The 22,256-nt window shown below is 45.5% G+C and overlaps 1 protein-coding gene and 1 pseudogene across 10 annotated transcripts in view; one reads left to right on the forward strand and one right to left on the reverse strand.

Annotated features, from left to right (window-relative positions):
* The window catches only part of SYT17 (synaptotagmin 17), an 88,765-nt gene that overhangs the window by 10,309 nt on the left and 56,200 nt on the right, over positions 1–22,256 (forward strand). For all 10 annotated transcript variants that reach the window (XM_037815277.1, XM_037815280.1, XM_037815282.1 and 7 more), the window contains 2 exons: positions 596–744; positions 2,956–3,575. In XM_037815277.1, the coding sequence (XP_037671205.1) occupies positions 597–744; positions 2,956–3,575 (768 nt within the window). In that variant the 5' untranslated portion in view covers position 596. The remainder of the gene's footprint in view (positions 1–595; positions 745–2,955; positions 3,576–22,256) is intronic.
* On the reverse strand, positions 11,814–12,128 carry LOC119518201 (annotated as a pseudogene).

A 22,256-nucleotide genomic window follows, 5' to 3' on the forward strand; every position in this document is an offset into this window, starting at 1 on the left:
TGCTTTTTATTTTCTTGTATTTTTCCATCTTCACCCGGAGGCACACACTAAGTCTTAGCTGCTGCGAATTCTCAGTTGTTTTATCACATCAAATGTCTGTCCTTAAATCAGTGATTCTTGGCGATTTTTGTAGCCCTAGCCCTGCCACTCAAAGAACCCTTGAGTGACATTGTTATAGGATATTTTTAAAAGGTGTTAAATTATAGACACAGTGACTGTTGAAATAGCAGGGTACTTGCACAAGTTAGGGTGCATATATACAACTGGTTGTGTCTTTGCTTTGCCAGAGTGGCGCCACCATGTGGCAATAGCCCAAGTAAGTTTACAGATCCTTCCCCGCAGCCCCACTTTGGGCATTATGCAGATTTTGACAGATTGTTCTAAGTTGGAGAATATTCATTCGGATCACTTCACACTTTGCCCACAAAGACGTAGTTGAGAGTTTAAGGATACCACACTCTCGAATTTGCATGATTCCAAGTTTGCATAAAGTGCCTCCCAAAGCTGTTTCATCATGGGTCCATCCTCCAAGGGACAGAGATGCCAGTCCCTGGGAATTCCTTGGCAGCCATTGAGAGCTCTCCCCCTCCTACAGGATGGCCAGTCGGAGCAGTGACAAGGACAGTGACTCTGTCCACACAGCCAGCGAAGTCCCACTGACCCCACGGACCAGCTCCCCAGATCAGAGGCGCTCATCCTCAGACACGTCCAAATCCACGTACAGCCTGACCCGGAGGGTTTCAAGTAAGTGCTTCTCTCTGGGGTTCCCGGCTGGAGCAAGCCTGTGCTGCTCGGCTGCCATCCAGGGTCAGTGAATTAAAAGCCCATTTGCGGGGTCCCCAGGAGAAATGAAGAGAGACGGCTTTCCCAGACTCATCAGCATCCCCAAGGAGAGATGTAAAGGGAAGGGGGATGACAGCCCAGGAGACAAGGGTGACAGCGAGAGAATGACATGTGGCACAGGGGTACATGGCACCTGTTTTCTGCTGGGTTCAGCCCAGAGCCATCAATTGGATTGATACTTGCTTTTCCCAATGGCCAGTTTGATCCAATTGGCTCCACTGATCGATGATGTCAGCATATATTGTTTCAACCCCCAAAAGGCGAGTGTTACCATATTATCAGCCATTGTTGCAGACTCAAGTGTTTTGGGGGATCTGGTGGATTGTCAGTGAGTGCAGAGTGTGTGATAGTGATAAAACCCCACCCTGATGCAGTGACAAATGACAGCTGACCTTTGGCCTCAGTGTCAGGGATACTAGGGTGGGGTGGAGACAGTGGCCAATTGGAAAGAAGGGGTGGCTGCCATAGTCTCCCATTGGTTGTCATGGGGGAATGTGATCCCAGTATTGTGTCATCTTTCTAAGGAGAAACTGGCAATATGGATTTTCATATGAAATTTCCCTATTTTCAACCCCCCTAACACCCCCCCCCAAAGTATCCATGAGCCAAATTTGGCCCAAAGATCACCCACCCAGTCTGTCTACTCTATCATATAATTATGTGTTTGACTTATTGATCTGACTTGGGTAGGAGGGGAAGGGAGGGGGATAAAGCCCCCAAACTCCCAACCTCCCTTCATCCCACAAAAATATGTCTGCTTTCCCACTTAGCTGATGTCTGAAATTCTCTTAACAGAGAGCTTAAAATTCACAAAACCTATCCACTCGGGTGGAAATGATTGGTGTCTGACCTTTCCTGGGAGCAGATGGGGAAGGAAAAAGGAAGTGGAGAATTCAAGGGCTTGAAATCATGAAACGAAGGGGCGGCCGACCCCTCTGGACCTCAGTCTTTCCATCTGTAAAATGAAAGGCTTGGTTTTGGCCTGCATGGTCCGGCCCAGCAGCCACCAGCCATGTTGGACTTTCAGGCCTGGGCTGAATCCAGATGTGCCGTAAGTCTAAAATGCACACTGGATTTTGAAGACAGTATGAAAAAAAGAAGTCAAAGAATTTGTCTCACTAAATTTTTTTATTATTGAGTACGTGTTGAAATGATAATATTTTGGATATATCAGGCCAGATAACAGATACCATTATAATTAATTTCACCTGTCTCTTTTCATCATGGCTGCTAGAAAATTTTAAATTGCATACGCGGCTTGCGTTTGTGGCTTGCATTATTATTTCTAGCAGAGTGCAGTGGCCCAGATGATCTCTGAGGCTCGTGCCCCATTCTAACACAGATGATTTCCACTGAGCGAGCATTTATCAGACTGCCTCCCACGTACCAGGGAAGAGGCTTGCGATTTTACCTGGCAAGACAGATGTTTGGGCGATTAACAAGAATGCCATGAGAGGAATAAGCAGAGATTACAGTGATGGAGTTGGGGGCAATGGGTTATGTGGGTCAATGGAGAGAGAAGAGGCTGCCTGCTTGTAAGAGATGAGCTTGAATATGATCCTTGAAGAAGTACCATGTTTTCCATTTATTGAGCTTGTAATGTGTGGCCACTCTGTTTTGAGCCCTTTCCCTCTGCTGGCTCAGTGAATCATTACCACAGTCCTCTGAGGTAGAATCTATTTTACAGATGGGGAAACTGAGTCCCAGGGTGTTGAAATAATGTGCCTGGGTCACATGGACAGTAAGTAGCTGGGTTAGAATTCGATCCAGGTGGTCTGGCCCCACGTGGGGGTGACAGCTGGGCTTCAACCGTGGCTCTGCCACTTCCTGGCTATGGGACCTTAGGCAAGTTACCGAAAATTTCTGTTTCCTCGTCTGTCAAATGCAGAGGATGGTAATTATGTAATCCCTCACGGGGAGTTATTGTACACAAGGCACTCAGCAAGTGCCTTAGCTGCCGGGATGAGGGTGAGGCTATTGCCTATCGTAGAATGAGTGACATTTCGAGGTGTGGCGAGAAGACGTAAAGAGCCTTTTGAAGCTGTGTGCGCAGCGCGAGAATCGGGGAGATCCATGTTGGTATTAACTGTCGTTCCCGGCCCGGCTGTTTAGGTCTGGAGTCGAGACGACCCAGCTCCCCACTCGTCGATATTAAACCCATTGAGTTCGGCATTCTCAGCGCCAAGAAGGAGCCCATCCAGCCTTCGGTGCTGAGACGGACCTACACCCCCGACGACTACTTCAGGAAGTTCGAGCCCCGGCTCTACTCGCTCGATTCCAGCAGCGACGACGTGGATGCTCTGACGGACGAGGAGATCTTATCCAGGTACCAGCTGGGCATGCTGCACTTCAGCACCCAGTACGACCTGCTGCACAACCACCTCGCCGTGCGGGTGATCGAGGCCCGGGACCTGCCGCCCCCCGTCTCCTACGACGGCTCGCGCCAGGACATGGCGCACTCGAACCCTTACGTGAAGATCTGCCTCCTGCCGGACCAGAAGAACTCCAAGCAGACGGGCGTCAAGCGCAAGACGCAGAAGCCCGTGTTTGAGGAGCGCTACACCTTCGAGATCCCCTTCCTGGAGGCCCAGAGGAGGACCCTGCTCCTCACCGTGGTGGATTTTGATAAGTTCTCCCGCCACTGCGTCATCGGGAAAGTGTCCGTGCCTCTGTGCGAGGTCGACCTGGTGAAGGGCGGGCACTGGTGGAAGGCGCTGCTTCCCAGCTCTCAGGTAAGGGCGGGCGCCGCGTCTCCCCTGGGAGCGCTTTCCTTTCTGTTTTTAAAGACTTTTTTTTATTTATTTATTTTTGCATTTTCTTTTTAAACTTTTTCTTTTGAAATAATTTTAGACTCACAAGAAGTTGCGAAAGTAGTAGTGAGAATTTCCGTGTACTTCATCTAGCTGCCCTCACAGATAGCACTGGATGCAACCATAGTACATAATCAACGCCGGGAAACTGGTTGAATGCTTTTAACTGAACTACAGGCCTTATGCAGATTTCATTGGTTTCTGCACATATCTTCCTTCCTTCCTTCCTTCCTTGCTTCCTTCCTTCCTTGCTTCCTTCCTTCTTTCCTTCCTTCCTCATTCCCTTCCCTTCCCTTCCCTTCCCTCCTTATTTCTTTTTTTCTTTTGGTGTAGAGTTCTATGAGATCTTACCATATGTATAAATCCGTGTAACCACTCCCATCCTGGGAGCCTCAGTAATTGATGCCAGGTTGTTTAATAAAAAGAATAATTGTCCGGAGTATGAAGCTATTAGTCATTTTGACTTTTAGAAATTGGTTTGGGGGAAACAGCATGAGGAATAGCAAACGGAATGATCTACGGATGTTTTTCCGACAAGTTGCTAGATTTCCTCCTTTCCCCTGCCAGCCCAGGGAATGCAGTTGGCTTCTTGGGGAGCCCCCCATCCACGGGCCAGGCTCTGTCTCTGTGTGACTGTTTGACCCCCGCCCACGGGGTGCTGGCTAATAGTGTGGGGAGGATGAAGTGGGGCGCCCAAGGGAAGGAAAAGCCTTGCCTGTAGGAGGCCGATCTGGTTTATCCGCACTGAGGACAGCAGCCCTGAGTGGCATAGGCAGGGCTTTGTTTTGTTTTGTTTTGTTTTGTTTTGTTTGCATCAAACACCTTGAGGTGCTCCTCAAAGGTGTGCCATCCTGGCCAGGAGTGTGATGACCCAGCATCACATTTGGGGATGTTGGTTGTAAACGTGTCAGTTTGTGTGTGTGCGCGCGTGTGTGCGTGCGCACATGTGTGTCTATACCTGTGTTCAAAGATAGGGGATTTCTTAGTTTAGGATTCCCCAAGAAGACGACTTCGAGGCAGGGAGTCATTTATCGGGGAGATGACAGTGGCAGGGAACACCAGTATGGAGTGGGGAAGCCGTCTGAAGGATGACTTCCCAAACCAGCTGCCAGTGTGGGGGGCTGGAGCTGAACCCCGCAGGGGAAACTGGGTGCTGGTGGGAAACAAGCACCGCAGAATCCTTCCCCCTGAGGGGGAAGCAGCTGGGGTGTTTATAAACCGCCTCCTATCAGTCATTGAATGAGGGCTGTTGGGAGCTGGGGAAGCTAATTCCCTGGCACTTCTGGACTGTTACACTGACAAGTAAAGTGACCTTTGACATCCAGAAATGCAAAAAAAAGAAAAAAAAAGAAAAACAAAATTCAAGGTAGCTGCAACCGGAAGCCAGGCCAGGAGCCATGAAGTGGTGAGAGCAAGGAGACGAGGGCGAAGGTGTGGCTTTAATCCCAGACCAGCATCGGAGGAAATTCCTCTTGGGTGCTTTCTGCGTATCCTCCTTAACATTTGACATCACTGGTTTTCAAAGAATTACCCTGTGTCACCCGTCAAGGAACTTGACAGTTGCAAGAGGGTTACCCGCTAGACAAAATACCCTAGGCCTTGCCAAGCTCTGTTCTCCAGGTCAGTGGAGACCCTGGAGATGGAGAATAAGGCAGCTGTGCATCTTGCCTCCTTGAGTCTTTGCTTGAATGTCACCTCTTCAGTAAAGCCTTCCTGGCACAGCTGCCTTCATTTGGGGCCTCCGAAAGCAGAAGCCAAGACAAGGTCCTGGGTGCAGGTAGTGTACTTAGGAGGTTGTTCTGGGAAGCAAGAGTGGGGGGAGTTGGAGAGGGGGAAGAAGGGAGCCTCCATCTAAGACTGGTGGGGTGGGTTGGTGCTCCACTCTTCCGGGGCCTCCTGGGAACTGCCAGGCTGGAGCACGGACCCAGCAGCTCCCGTCCCTCATTGGCGAGGGCTGTCCTGGTGGCCTCTGCCCCTCCCAGCTCTCCTTGCACACTGCCTAGGTGGGTGCCCATGACCTCCCAGAAGGGCTGGGGCAGAAAGGAGAAAGAGGCGTAGTGGGTGCCCTCCACCACGTCCCCGGGGGACTGCCCAGCAGTTGTGCTGGTGCCAGAGGTGGGTAGAGATGCCACACTCCAGAGGCAGCATCTGCTGCATTATCCCGTTTCCATGGCAACACCCCCCCCCCCACCCTGGGTGCTCCTTATCTCCTCCCCTGCTTCACTTTTCCCCGTGGCACTCATCATCCCATAGAGCATATGTTTTATGGGCTGTCTCCCCCATGAGTATGTAAATCCCATGAGGGCAGAGATTTTTGTCTATTCTCTCCTCAGCTACTAGAATGGTGCCTGGCATATAGTGGGGCTTAATAATATTTATTGAATGAATGCAGGATGGAAAGAAGAGAGGAGCCCTCAAAGTGAATTTCCTCCCTCCCTGTTCCCTCCTTTCTTTTCTTCCTCCTTTTTATTTTTCCATTTATCATCTATCTTTGTATATAGACATCTGATGGTGTTCTACAAATGATTGTAAGTGCATTACAGGAAATACATTGTTTCAGTTATTTATTGCTTTTAACAAACCACCCCAAAACTTAATGGCATAAAACAACCATGTACAACCAATTCTTTGTGGTAGTTATGTTCTGTACGGTTGCCATGAAAACTGAATTGGCTCACACAGAACTTTTCTCCAAGGGGACACACGGGGTTAGGTTCTATGAGCCTCTGGTCACAACGTGGTCATCAGGCAATCAATAAATACCTGAGTTTGATATGTGTTTCTGTTTAAAGGCACCTTATTTAATATGTATTGTTGATCCATTAACATTGAATTCATGGCCGATGGCACTGTAACTCAGGCTTGAATGAAGCTTATCACACCCGTATTTTTGGCGTGAGGCATGTCACTGTCTTCTTGCACTTAGCAACACTAGACAGCACTTCGGCACTACGCTGGGGGCTATTTTAAACAGCAAAATCACCAACAAGAAGCACAGAGATGTGAAAAACCTGGCATTATATATACTGTGAAAAGGACACTTGTTTACAGTGTGAGAGTTAAAACCGGAAAGCAGAGTATCCACCTTGTGTAACCTCAGCTGGAAACGTGTGTTGGGCAACTCAGTTTTTTCTCCATTCTGCACGTGTTTGCACGTAACTGGCAAAGAGCTATGAGTGTTGATTTTGGGGTTACACGAAAATTTTAGCAAGTAGGTCAGTTTGCATAAGGGGGATCAACTGTAACTCCTGAGTCTGCTCAGTTGAGCAGTTCTGCTCCTGGTCTTGCTCGGGGTCACTCGTACAGTTGCAGTTGCCTGGAGCTTGTCTGGGGCTGGAGGTGCAGGACAGCCTTATGCACATGTCTGGTGCCTCAAATGTGATGGTGGGAACAGCTGGGACATGGCCAGGTGTCTCTCTTTCTCTCTCTCCAAGTGGTCTCTGTAGCATCAAATCCAGACCTCTTTATGCAATAGCTCGGGGTTCCCGGATATTGAAAGCCGAAGCTTCCAGGCCTCTCGGAGCCTAGGCAGAGGACTAGCACTTTGTCACTTCCACTGTATTCTGTTGGTCGAGGCAAGTCACAAGGCCAGCTTGGGTACAAAGGGTGGAGATGGGAGGAGTGGCACACAGAAGCCAAGATGGGAGGAAGTTAAGGCGGCCATTAGACCCAGTGGCTGGACTGTAAAGAGTGTGAGTACAGAAACCAGCTCCATCTTGTTCATTGCTGTCGAAAGCATTCATTGTATATTTGTTGAGCCAAAGAGTGACATAGGAGGAGAGAGTAAAAACAAGAGGAAAGAGAAGCCGTTATGCTTAGAAAAAGTGCAATATGATTTTTTTCCTTTAAAATTTTTATTTTGAAATAATTTCAAATGTACAGGACAGTTGCAAAAACAATAGAAAACCCATACAGAGAACTCCAGTCTACCCACACAAGATACTCAGATCCACCAATTTTAATATTTTGCCATATCTGTCTGTCCATCTGTTTATTTATCCATTTTCTGCACATTTGAGAATAGCTTGTATCCACTCCTTGAACACATAATACTTCCATATACATTTCCTAAGAACAAGGATATTCACTTATGTAACCACCTTAAGTATAGTTATCAAGTTTAAAACTTTAATATTGATATAAAGCTTTTAGTCTATATTCTAATTTTTTCGTTATGTCTCAAAAAATGTCCTTTGGAGCCTTTTCTCCTCCGTTATTAGATCCAATCCAGGATCATGTATTGCATTTAATTGTCATGGTCCCTTTAGTTGCTCTTTTTTTTTTTTTTTTTTAAACTGTGGAAACTTTCCCATCTCAACCGCTGCCAAGCACACATTCACTAGGATCACTCACATCCACAGTGTTGAAGCACAGTACTATTTTATCTCCTCCAGAAACCTTAATTTCTTCTTCCTAACTGTGTCTGGCTTTGAAGGGCGAAGGGGGAGGTGTCTCTGGTGTGGCCCAGGCCAGCTGACCTCTGGGGATGTGGAAGGAAAAGGTCAGTGGAGGGCAATGGGGAGGAGATTCTGAGAAACCCACAGACAGATGTGTGACCCCAGGGGACCACGTTTTTGACCACAGGAGAGGTGCCCCAAGGGAGAGGTGGCCTTTCCTGATAGCCACTCTTCTGGGTACCCATCCACACGGGGTCTACGCATAGAGTGCCCAAATGTGGAAACCCAGGGATGTGCTGTTTTGGTCAGCCCTTGCCGTGTAACAAAAAAGCCCAAAACGTAGTGGCTCCAAATAACAACAATCACTTACTTGTTCATGGCATCTGGGTGGTTCTTCTCTGGTCTTTGGCTGCATTCAGTTGTAGTTTGACTAGGGACTGGCTCAGCGTGGATGCTGGGGGAGGGGAGCTGGCTTTCTCTCTCTCTCCAGTAATCTCAGAGCCTCCCTCTCCTCATGGCCTCCCTGCATGCTCTCTGCAGTTGGGTGGCCAGACTTCTCACATAATGGTGCAGGGCTCCCAAGGGCATAAAAGTGGAGGCTGTTAGGCCTTCTTTTTTTTTTTTTTTTTTTTTTTTTGTTAAATTTTGTTTTTTTTTTGCTTAATTTTTTTTTTAATTGAGATTGTTCAGATACCATACAACTACCCAAAGATCCAAAGTGTACAATCAGTTGCCCACGGCACCACCATACAGCTGTGCATCCATCAACACAATTAATTTTTTTTTTAATTTTTAGAACATTTTCGTTACTCCAGAAAAGAAATAAAGACAAAAAAAAAAGGAAACTCAGATCCTCCCATACCCCTAACCACACCCCCTCCATTATTGATTCATAGTTTTGATATAGTACATTTGTTACTGTTGATGAAAGAATGTTATAATACTACTAACTGTAGTATATAGTTTGCAATAGGTATATATTTTTCCCTATATGCCTCTCTATTATTAACTTCTAGTTATAGTGACATACATTTGTTCTAGTTCGTGAGAGAGATTTCTAATATTTGTACAGTTAATCACGGACATTGTCCACCACAAGATTCACTGTTTTATACATTCCTATCTTTTAACCTCCAGCTTTCTTTCTGGTGACATGTGTGACTCTGAGCTCACCCTTTCCACTACCTTCACACACCTTTCAGCACTGTTAGTTATTCTCACAACATGCTACCATCACCCCTGTCCATTTCCAAACATTTACGTTCACCCTAGTTGAACATTCTGCTCATAATAAGCAACTGCTCCCCATTCTTTGGCCTCATTTCTATATCCTGGTAACTTATATCTCATGTCTATGAGTTTACATATTAGAATTAGTTCATATCGGTGAGACCCTGCAATATTTGCCTTTATGTGTCTGTCTTATTTCACTCAATATAGTGCCCTCATGGTTTCTTCATCAACCCATTTCTTTTGAGATGATTTTGTTCACACACCATACATTCCATCCTAAGTAAACAATTGTTGGTTCCTCGTATAGTCACATATTTATGTATTGGGCACCATCGCCACTGTCTATATAAGGACATCTCCATTTCTTCCACATGTCAAACCTTCTTAATGCCTGGGTTGGAAGTCTCAAAATGTTATTTCTGCCACATTATATTGGCCAAAGACCAGCTTCAAGGGGAGGCAGAAATAGATTTCCACCTCTTGATGGGAGAATGACGAGGTCACATTGCAAATGAGTATGTGGGATGGGAGATACTGTTGGAAACATGAGCTACCACATAAGCAAATTACCTCTTCAGGGCTGCCATGTATAGCTGTGCAGGTTGTGCACTGCACAAACCCAGGAATCCCCATTCATATAGACTATAATGGGAATGGTGCCCACAGAGGGGTGGAATGCACAACCTACATGGCCTTGTGCTTCAGCCCAGATCTTTTATGATTCTGTGAGTGACCTGGACTGAAACTGAAGATGCACATGGAAGTACCTGTGTTTTCATCCCCTGGAGAGGAGGTGGGATTGGGCAGCAGCCATGATGGAGCCCCCATTGGCAGGGAGCCTTGTGCTACCAAGCGGGCCTGGGCTCACACTTTGACCCTACTTTCTGCTAAAGCTCATCTGTAAAGTGGGGACAATATAATCATAATATGATTATTGATTATTAATTATGCCAGGTACTGTGTTTTATACCCATGATCTCGGTGAATGCTCCCTACACACTGAGTGAGATCGGTGTTACTCTTTTTCCCATTTTACTTATGGAGCAACTGAGGCTCAGGGAGGGAGATAACTTGTCCAAAGTCACACAGCCAGCAGGATGGAGAGCTGGGACTCATGCCAGTGGGTGACTCCAGCCCTCTCTGCAGGATGCCCAGCTGGGGTGTTGGGAAGGTTGGACGGGCCAAGGAACTTCACGCAGTGCCTGTTCCATGCAAGCCCTCCACACATGTTACCCACAAGTGAGGGGCATCAAAAGGACATTCTTGGGACATATGGAAAAATTGGAATATAGGCTGTATGCTTTATACCAATGCTAAAGTTCTTGAACTTGATAACTGCAGTTAAAGTGGTTACATGAGTGCATATCCTTGTTCCTAGGAATGTGCATGGCAGTATTAAGTGTGCAAGGAGCATGATGTATACAACCCACTCTCAAATATTTAGAAAATTGATAAATAGATTATAGAATGATTTGGCAAATGTGTCCGCATGTTAAAATTGATGGATCTGCATATCCAGATAGGTGGTGTTATGTTGGAGTTCTCTATGTGGGGGTTGTATTCTTTTTGCAACTGTTCTGTAAGTTTGAAAATATTTCAAGATAAAAAGTTTAAGGAAAAAAAAGTAAGGGGTCCAAGGACCGAAGATACAGTTCTTACTTTTTTTTTTTTCCTTAAGTTTCATAAATTGCTCTAATAAGGTAAATTTTTAGGTAGATTTTATGAGGCTTTCAGACATTAAGTTTGAGAACGTTACTGGTTATCAGGATTGGCGTACATGATCACAATCAAATCGGTAAAATAAAGCAAAAGATCGTGACATTTTAACACCCACCAAAACGTAATTGCAATTTCTAGTCAAACACATTCCTATGCTATATTCATTTTGAACTCTTAATTTATTTTCCATGTTGTACTCCTTCACATTTTTTTGTGAATATAGGTTAAAAATAATAATTTTTTGCTTTATCTCCCCCATCTCAATGCTGCAAAGTCACCTGTTTCACCTTGTCTATATTTTTATCCTTTAGAATATTATATGCTCATTAAGCCAGTTATACTCCAGTAACCTTGTCAGTGTAAAAACATTAAAGAATTAAGAACAAATAATGGAGTCATTGTTTCCCTGATCCTAATCAGCAGTAATTCTGCCTGATGAATTCTTTCTATCTGTAAACAGCACCTGAAAGAAAAGTGAAATTAGAGAAAATCTATGATATTTTTCCAGACATTGTGTGCTTTTAGTAGTTCAACAGTAGTAAAACTTGATAAGAGTAAATTAATAGACTAGCATTTAAAAATGTTTACTTGAATAATTGTAAAGCTTATAAATACTTAGGCAAGCTTGTGGAGAAGCTGACCAAGATGCATAAATTAGGAAATACAAGTGTCCATCTAAATTTTCTTTCAATTTTTAACAAAATATTTTATTAAAGCTGTTTAATGAACAGTAGCTCATTTGTCATTTGGAAATCCCTTTGTGGTAAAGATAATTCTTTTGTCTGATGATGAACAGCAGCCTTGTCAGTGATTATTCTGGACCTCTATGTTGGATAAATTTGATTCCTTCCTGAGACATAGGTTTGTTTCCTTCTGTATTTCTGAGGTAATGATTTTGTTATTTCTGCAGTTTCTGGAGGACCCTGATGCATCAGCAAATCTGGTGGTTTACTTCCTGTAGAAAGCTGTAAGATTGCAGAAGATTGAGGTGGTTTTCTTGCTGATCTCAAAGCTTCTGATATATTGAGCTTGGGGTTGTCTCTTCTGTCAGGAAACCTTATTAATGGATATGTGGCTTGACCTTCTGAACGACCCTGCTGGCGGACGCCATCTTGCCGCCCATCATGACCCCTGACTAAGCTCACTTTTTTTTTTAATACAACATTCGTTAAGCCTTTAAAATGCAATGAGATATATAGAATAAAATAAAAACTGGCCTGAAATCTCAGTGCCCAGATAACCCCCACTGACATTGAAAAGGAACAAGTTAAAGTAATGCATGTGCAAAATGAGCAAATCCAAACATACAGAAAGATACACAAGGACAAATGAAAGCCTCCCTCCTTCTCCTGCTGCCAAGTCCTTGCTCCTCCAAGATAACCCCCTTTTAATAGTTTCTTGTGATTCTTTTAAGAAATGTATTTACACAAGGAGATTCAGACTCTATGTGCTGTGTTGCCCCTGACTTGTTTTGTATTTAATGTGGCTCAGAAATCCTTCCATTTGAGCCCTTATTAATCTACCTCTTCCTCTTTAATGACAATGTCTCCACTTGAGGGGCCATTTGGAAGGAAATTAGAGACCACCCCAATCTGGTGGCATCGCCTGCTGAAGGTACAGGGGTGGGAGATGGTGAAACATAGATGTGGTGTCTTGGTTTGATGAACTGCTATGACAAATACCATGTACTGATTGTCTTATACAACAGGAATTTATTGGCTTATGGTTTTGGAGGATAGAAGTCCAAGATCAAGGTATCAGCCAGGCCATCCTTCCTCCATAATTGGTAGCATGCTGGTGATGGCAGTCCTCTGTCCCATGGCCATCTCTGTCTTTCTCTCTGGCTTTTCTTATGTTGAGCTTCTATTTCCATGTCCAATTTCCTTTGCTTATAAGGACTTCCGCCATATTGGATTAAGGCCTGCCCTGATTCATCTTGGTCACACCTTAACTAATAGTAGCATCTTCAGGGTCCCTGTTTACAAATGGGTTCATGCACACACAGGACTGGGAATTAGAAGTTGAACATGTCTTTTGTGGGGGACATGATTCAACCCCCAACATGAGGGAAGCTTGACCACCATTGGGTTGACAAGAGTTGCCTTTCCATGGGGAGCCACTGTGGTGAACTGTGAAAACTTGGCTGTGGGTCCCACCTCCCTCTGTGTCCTAGCTGTGTGATGGGTGCCTCTGTCCTCTCATCAGGAAAGTGGAGATACTACAACTGGCCCACTGTGACCTTGTCAAAGGACCTGGCCCCATGGTGCCAGGGGCATGGTAAATCCTCAACTGCTAGCAGAATCTTCAATTCTGAGCAGATTCAAAGCAAGCCTGTGGGTGATTATTTGCCAGTGGACCAGGTGCCTCAGTGAATATTGTCTAGAGAGTATCTTTCACCATTCCTGGCACTGCGCCTTCTGGAAACAGGGGAACCAGCATTTTCATGAGCTGAGTTAACCTTAGGACTGCCGCTTGCCATTGCCCTCTGAAGAGATGGACAGCAGGGGCCAAGAGTGGGCAGCAGGGAGCTGAGAGAGGATAGAAGAGGGTGAGGGGTGGACAGTAGAGGACAGAGAGTAGATGGCACAGGGTCAAGGGGCAGACATCAGGGGCCGAGGAAGGGACAACAGGGGGCCAAGTGGTGGATGTCAGAGGGCCTAGGGGTGGATAGTGGGGAGCCAAAAGTGGACAGTAGGAGTCCGAGAGGTGGATGGCACGGGTCCAATATGGGTCTCACCAAGCCAAAGCTCAAGGTGTTGGGAGAGCTATGTCCCCTGTGGAGGTTCTAGGGAAGAATCCATCTTCTTATCTTTTTCAGCATTCCTTGACTTGTAGACCCTTTTCTTCTCCAAAGCCAGCAATGGTGGCTTGAGTCTTTCTCAAGCAACATCACTCTGATTCTGACTCTTCTGCCTCCCTCTTCCACGTTTAAGGATCCTTGTGATTACATTGGACCCACCCGGATTTCCCTATCTTGAGGTCATCTGATTAGCAACCTTAATTCCATTTGCTACCTTAATACCCTTTGCCATGTAACATAACAAATTTCAGGTTCTGGGGATTAGGAGTTGGACAACTTTAGGAGGCCTTTATTCTGCCTCTCATACCAGGTATCAGCATCAACTCAGAATCTACTTCCAACAGCCTGTAAAGCTCTGCGTGTTCTCCCCCTTCCCAGTATACAATCCCCCAAATAAACAGCTCTAGGTGCATTTGGGGAAGGACTGGGAGATTCACGCCTGTGGACACTTGCCATGGCATTGTGCATTATCCATTCGGGAGGACCTGGCCCCTCAGTTGTTCACTGGGCTCTAGATCTGAAAACTGGGGTAGGTCTGGAAACTGGACAAGTGATCATGACTTTCCAGTGGGCTGATTTTAGCTCATCCATCCTTGATCTCTTCTGATTCTGGATGTTGCGTGATGCCCTGGTTGGCGGTCGTAGGAACTCTGTGATCACTGAGCCATCTCCGTGGTTTCTGTAGGTCAGGCCCTCTGGCTGCCATTTTGACCTTGGTGCCCATTACAGTTATTATGTCCACCTTGCTTCTGACGGCTGAATGCTTCTTCCCAACCTCTGTTATTCTGGGATCCTGTCATCCCCATTGCTACTGGGAGCCCAGCTCTGTTTCATTATCTCCTAATCCTACTGTCTGCCTTTCCCTACAGAGAACACCCATGACAGAGCTTCTCAGCAGTGCTGGTGCATCCCACCATCAGTGTATTTCGGGGCCTCCAGGCCCTCCTGATGAACACAGTCAGCTGGGTTTTCCACTGTGGTTTGGTAGAGCCATTCTGACACACCCACTTCTCTGCGTCTTTTGATGCCTTTGTCCTTAGTCTTCTTGGGCTGTCCTGGCATCTCTATTTCATTTCATATGGGTCAGCCTTTTTCCCAAACTTCTAAGAGACACCTGGAGGCATTTTAGAAACATCTCTTGGGACTCTTGCCAGGTGTTAATCCTGTATCAGGAGAAGGGGGATCCCTCTGTACCCACACAGTCTCTCTTTTCCAGCCTCTCCTGACCCCATACCCTCAGGATCTCCTCCCAGCCAAATGGCCCTGTTTTTGTTGGTACACATGAGCTCCTTTGGTGTATAGTCCTTCCTCTACTTTAGGGGTCCAGCACTTGCCCGGTTAGTCAGGCTGAGATTTGCTCCTAGTTATTGATCTGGTGGCCAGGCAGGGTGGTGGCACAGATCCTAAGGAGGCTCAGCATGGTTTTGTAAGGTACCTGCCTCATTTGAGGCTTTTGCCTTGTCCTCAGGCAAGCAGGAGACCTCTGCCTTCCAACAGGGAGAGGGGGCCCCTTCTGTGGGTCTGTAGGGCTCATGGGAATCTGAAGATTCAAGGTTCTAAATGCATCTACACTAATTTCCTTATGCCAGTCTCAGAGTCCCACTCCTTTCCCATCAAGGCCCTGACTTTGGACTAAGACACGTGCCTAGGATGAGAATTCGGCCTTCTCTGAAGTTCCTCCAGGCCTACCATCATGTCCTGTGCCTGATCTTCACTCTGTTTGCCCTGGAGGAGATGAAGTGTCTTTCAGTGATGCCAAGGAGGCCTTCTGACTCCAGTTGGTGACTGAATGTTCTGAGCATTTTCTCTGTTCGAAGCGTCGGTGGTGTTTAACAATGGCCTCCCAAATCCATCGTCCTTACAATCCCTATTCCTCTCATGCTCAAATGCCAGAGACCTTGCATGACCCAGTGTGTCCCCTTTTACTGTATCCCATCCCAGTGCAAAAGTCTTTGCATTTGCACTGCTTCCACAGGCCTGGGGCCGTCAGTGCTCCACCTTCCACCAGTGACGGGGTTCTCATCGTTGGCCAGTGGCAGCTCCAGAATCCATTCTTAACACCAATCCTGGAATGAATGCTCTTGTGTTGGGTTCCCTAGAAGCAGAGTTGGGGATTTGGTCTCTTCTAACCAAGCAAGGATGTGATCTCAAGTAAGATCTAGCCTCAACCTGGTCTGTGGTGGGAAGGGAGCCCTGGATCCTAAAATTGGACTGCAGGGTTGTTCCTCGTTAAGACATGGGGCCCAAAATTTTGTAACCCAGTATTGGTCATTGACTCTGAACCAGGCTGGGAAACTAAGTGGCCATGAGCCTACTTAAAACTCTTATTACTGTAGAATAGTGGTCCCTCCAGGGGACATTGGACAATGCTGGGAGGTACTTTGGATTGTCACAACGTGTGTATATGTGTGTGTATGTGCGAGAGCAGGCTACAAGCATTTCGTGGGTCAAGGCCAGGAATGTTGCTAAACATCCTACAATTCACAGAACAGCCCCCAACAATAAAAGGTTATCTGACACAAAATATCAGTAGCTCTGAGTGGAGAAACTCTGCTATAGAAAGCGGGGAGACTAGATGTTGGGAAACTATTAGCAGCATCTGCCAAAATAGCAAGATGATCACTGAGCTGTGGATGAAGAGGATTTTTCAGGCAGAGAAGCTGTTGAGGTCGGGGGACAGCCAAGCAGTGGAGAGATCCAGATACCCAGGTAGCTGCTCTGCTTCTCATTCCATACGTGGCAAAGGGAAGATTGGTCCTAAACAAAAAACCTTATCTAGCAAAGTAGGCCTGCACTGCAGGTGGGAAACAAAATCCTCCCAAAAAAATGCACTGAGGCTGTAAATGCACTGGATGTAAATGCTGAGCTTAGTTGGATGCAAGTGTCTGCCTTCACCAAATCGTTGGGTGGGTCAGTTGAATGGGAAGGGAAGATACGATCATGCAATGGTGTGTGAGACAAAATTATTCAGTTTCTCATTTGCAGTCTGTCCTAATGGTATATTGGGTTAGGGTGTGTTCTGGTTTGCTAGAGCTACCATTATGCAAAATACCAGAAATTGATTGGTTTTTATAAAGGGGATTTATTGGGTTTCAAGTTTATAGTTCTAAGGCCATAGAAGAGTCCAAACTAAGGCATCAATAAGAAGAAAAGCCAATGGCATCTGGAACACCTCCGTTAGCTGGGAAGGTGCATGGCTGGCACCTGCTTGTCCTTTGCTCCCAGGTTGTGTTTCAAAATAGCTTTCTCCAAAATGTCTCTGGGTTTCTGTCTCTCTTAGCTTCTCTCAGCTCTCTGCTTGGTTTTCCTGGAGCATTCCTTTCTAAGCATCTGGGAGTCCTCTCTTAGCTTCTCCAGGGCAAACTCTGGGCTTCATCTCTTAGCTTAGCATGTCTAAACGTCTTTCTGTCTGCATCTCCAAGTGTCTCCCAGCATCTGGATCTGTGTCAACTCTTAGCTTCTCTCCCAGGGGCAAGCTCTGGATTACGTTTCTCAGCTTCTCTCCAAATTCTCTCAGCTTCTCTGATCTCCGTCTGTCCATAAGCTCTCTTAAGGACTCCAGTGATCTAATTAAGACCCACTTTGAATGGACAGGGGCCACACCTCCATGGAAATGATCTAATCAAAAGGTCTCACCCACAGTTGGGTGAGTCACGTCTCCATGGAAACATTCAATCAAAATGTTCCCCCACTGTAGGGTTATTAAGTGGCCTAATTTTAAAATTGTTGTGCCACAGAACATAGGAGGCTCGAGGAGAGAGAGAGAGATGGGGGGACAGCTGGTGAGTGGAGCTGTCAGAACACACACATTTACTGATGAAATTCACCATCTTCTGTGGGCGTGGTTTGTGGCACCCCAAACCAATCACAATAGTAACATCAAAGATCACTGATCACAGATCACCATAACAGATATAATAATAATGGAAAAGCTTGAGATACTGCAAGAATTATGAAAATGTGACACAGAGACACGAGATGAACACATGGCTGTTGGAAAAATGGCACCGACAGTCTTGCTTGAAGCACGGTTGCCACAAACCTTCAATTTGTAAAAAAAAAAAAACCACAGTATCTGCAAAGTGCAGTAAAATGAGGTATGCCTTAGTTCTACATTCTCTGCCTTGGAGAAACTGTATAGAAGATGAACAGATGGATTTTAGGGTCAGCAGAGAGGCACCCTCTGGCTAAGACAGGAAGTCCTGTTTGTCTTGTGTTTTCAAACATTGCACCTTTGATCCGAGCATTTGGGAAATCAGCAGCTAGTGGAGCTGCTGCACATTTTGTCTCACTGATAATGTTTGGCCAGAAGATCACGCAATGAGGACATAAATATGAAGAGTGAAAGGTATTTGACATAGGCAGGAATTTAAGCTGGACTTAAAGAGACATTCTGCTCATCAGAGTGGTTTGGAGTGAATTGATGCTTTGGTAGGTTGAAGAAGAAATCTGCATAGGCTCAACACTCTCTCTTAAAAAAATCTTTACAATTTTTATTTTATTAGAGAAGTTGTGGGTTTACAGAATAAGCAGGCATAAAACTCAGGATTCCCATATACCACCCTATTATTAACACATGCATTGGTGTGATGCATTTGTTACAATTGATGAAAGTGCATTTTTATAATTATAATTTTTATAATTGTACTATTAACTATAAGGGTTCAGTTTGTGTGTGCAATACCATGGATGTTTTTTAAATTTTTGTTCCTAGTAATATATATACAACCAAAGATTTCTGCTTTTAAACACATTCAAATATATAATTCAGTGCTCTTAATCACTGCTATCCATTACCAAAACTTTCCCATCACCCCAAAGGGAAAGTCTGCACCAATGAAGCATTACCTCCCTACCCCTTTTCAACCATTAAACTATCCAGGAGGAAGGCATTTCATTTTCTTTTGAGATCATGTGGCTTTTGGCAGAAATGGCTGGGGTGGGGTAGGGTGGGGAGATTCGATGCCCCGTGCTCAGGTTGGAGCCCCACGGAGCATCAGGAAGGACCGGAGATCTCATCCCAGCCCTGCTCCTGGTTCTGATGTGACTGAAGTCGTGTCACCTGCCGGGCCCCATGTACTCAAGTCACTTGGGGGACATGTTCCTTCCCTACCTTGCAGTGCGTCTGTAGAGAAACAGAACTTTCTTAGGAGAAAGCAGCATCTGAATGTAAAGGGGCTTTGGATTGAGAAAATTTATATGCATGTAGGAATAATTTATAAATTATTCATTTATCTATTTAATTGCTATCATGTTCTGGGGCTAAGGTTAAAAATATTGCTAAAAGTCAAGGAACACTGAACTGAGCCAGGCAATGTTGGAAACAATTTATACGTGCTGACTCACCTCTCCTTGCAAGGGCCCATTCTGCAAAGGGGAAAGCTGGGCAGAGAAAAGCTAAGTAAGTTGTGCAGGCCGCTAATTGGTAAGATGCAGGGTCTTTGGCCTAAAAATCCTGGTGCCATAATGAATACATTAGATTCCTCTCCTCAGCAAGCAGAGCAGAGTCCCTGCCCTCGTGGAGCTTACCATTTAGACCAGGGTGACAGGCAGCAAACAAAAAAGTTAAGAAATGACACCATGTTAGTGCAGCAGATGCCAGGAGGAAAAATAAAGCAGGATAAGGGGCTGGAGAGGCATGGCTGGGTGGTGAGAGTGGAGAGGCTGTTTTGCATGGGTGATGCGATGACATTTGAGTAGAGAGCTGGGTGGTGTGAGGGAGTGAGTCTGGGGTTGGGAGTGGAGAGAACATTCCGGGCCGCAGGTACATGAAGTCCAAAGGTTGGTTGCAGAACCTTGCTTGGCATGTTGAGGCTGGACTAGAGTGAGGGAGAGGAAGAGGGTCAGGTGATGAGGTTGAATTGGTATCAGACGTCTTGTAGGCTGAGCTCAACACTTGGATTTTATTCTTCAGTGTGATGGGAAGCCATTGGAGAGTTTTGAGAAGGGGAATTTATTTGCTCACAATTTTTAGGCCAGGAAAATGTCCAAATCAAGGTGTCATCAAGGTGATGCTTTCTCCCCTAAGACTGTGGCCCTCTGGGGCTGACTGCCGGTGATCTTTGGTCCTCAGCTTGTCACATGGCAAGGCACATGGCGGCGTCTCCTGTTCTCTCCCTTCTCTTCTGGGTTCCATTGGTTTCAGCTTCTGGCTGCTCCCTCTGTGGCTTTCTCTCTCTCTCTGTGTCTGAATTTCATTTGGCTTATCAAGGACTCCTGTGATAGGAATAAGGCCCATCCTGATTGAAGTGGGCCACACCTTAACTGAAGTCACCTCACCAAAAGATCCTCTTTACGACAGGTTCACACCCACAGGAATGGATTAAAATTGAAAACGTGTTTTTCTGGGATGCATACATGCAGGAAGGCTGGGTATAAGTCCAACAAAGGAATTATATCCAAAATATGTAAAGAACTCTGACAACTCAAAGACAAAACCACGAAACATTTTAAAAATGGCCAAATATTTTGAACAGAAACTTCCTAACAGAAGATGTATGAATAGCTAAAAGCTCATGAAAAGATGCTCAACATCATTAGCCATCAAGGAAATGCAAATCAAAGCCACCAGTGAGCTACCCCTGCCCACCCACCCATCAAGAAATTCCCATGCCCACCCACTCACCAGAATGGCTGGTGTTGGTGAGGATGTAGAACTGGAACTCTCATATATATAGCTGGTGGGAGTTAAATGCTATTACTACTTAGGAAAAAGTTCTAGCAGTTTCTTTTGAAATAAGACATAAATCCACCCATAACCTTGCAGCCCTGCTCCTTGATACTTTCCAGAGTAAATGAAAATGAAAACATATGTCCACACAGAAACCTGTACATGAATAATCACACAAGCTTTATACATAATAGCTCCAAATTAGAAACAGCCCAGTTATCCATCAGTAGGAAAGGGGATAAATAACTATTCTATTTGTATAATGGAATATTACTAAAATTAAAAAGGACAAAGATTGGATACATATACAATAACATGGATGAATCTCACCAACATTGGGCTAAGTGGAAGCCAGACACCAAAACAACTCATACTATATGATTGCATTTATAAGAAGTTCAAGAACAGGAAAAACACATCTATCATGAAGAAATCAGAACAGAGGTTGTGACTAGGAGAGTGGGGAAGGAGAAACGGGGAACTTTCTGGGCTGACAGTAATGTTCTATATTTTGATAGGGCTTGGGGATACACAGTGCATGCATTTGTCAAAACTCATCAAGTGGTACCTGTTCTGGTTTGCTAATGCTGCCCATTATGCAAAATACCAGAAATGGATCGGCTTTTATAAAGGGGGTTTATTTGGTTACAAAGTTACAGTCTTAAGGCCATAAAGTGTCCAAGGTAAGTCATCAACAATCGTGTACCTTCACTGGAGGATGACCAATGGCGTCCAGAAAACCTCTGTTAGCTGGGAAGGCACATGGCTGGTGTCTGCTCCAGAGTTCTGGTTTCAAAATGGCTTTCTCCCAGGACGTCCCTCTCTAGGCTGCAGCTTCTCTCCAAAATGTCACTTTCAGTTGCTCTTGGGGCATTTGTCCTCTCTTCACTTCTCTGGAACAAAAGTCTGCTCCAAGGGCTGTCTCCAAAATGTCTCTGTAAACTGCATTTCCTCTCTCAGCTCCTGTGCATTCTTCAAAGTGTCCCTTTTGGCTGTAGCAAGCTCACTCCTTCTGTCTGAGCTTTTATAGGGCTCCAGTGAATTAATCAAGGCCCACGCTGAATGGGCAGGGCCACACCTCCATGGAAATTATCTAATCAGAGTCATCACCTACAGTTGGGTGGGTCGCATCTGCATGGAAACACTCAAAGAATTACAATCTAATCAACACGAACATGTCTGCCCACACAAGATTGCATCAAAGATAATGGCGTTTTGGGGGACACAATACATTCAAATCCAGCACAGTACCCTTAAAAGTTGTACATTTCACTGTATATAGATTTTATCTGAAAAAAAAATAGCCATAAACAAATACTGAACTCTGGTTAATGATATGGTTTAGGAGGAAGTGAACTCTTTGATACTCAAAATTAGTTGCTTTAGACATTAAGCTCTGCCTTCAGGAAGACCAAAACCATGGGCTGTAAGGAGAGTGGGGTTTCTGGGGCTGTTGGTCTGTAACTGTAAGAAGTACCCATATCACCCGGGAGAAGGTGGAGATCCCCAGACCTCAACCACACTGATTCCGAATCCCTAAGTCTTGGGTGAGAGGCTCGCAGATCTGTGCTTTGGCAGATGCCCCAGGAGGCTTGAATTCCGGGGAGCCTTGTTCTGAGAAAGGTTGGGTGGCTGGTGAGGAGGGAAAAGTTTGGCCATTGGAGCTTCTGGATGGACTTGGGTCTGGCCCTCGGCTCTGGTGTTCACTGGCTGGGTGCTGTGATGGTTTAACGCGATGACATGGTTAGTGCAGCACCCAGACATCCCAGTGCCAGGGGTGAAAG

Source organism: Choloepus didactylus, chromosome 21, assembly GCF_015220235.1.
Source record: "Choloepus didactylus isolate mChoDid1 chromosome 21, mChoDid1.pri, whole genome shotgun sequence".
Taxonomy (NCBI): Eukaryota; Metazoa; Chordata; class Mammalia; order Pilosa; family Megalonychidae; genus Choloepus; species Choloepus didactylus.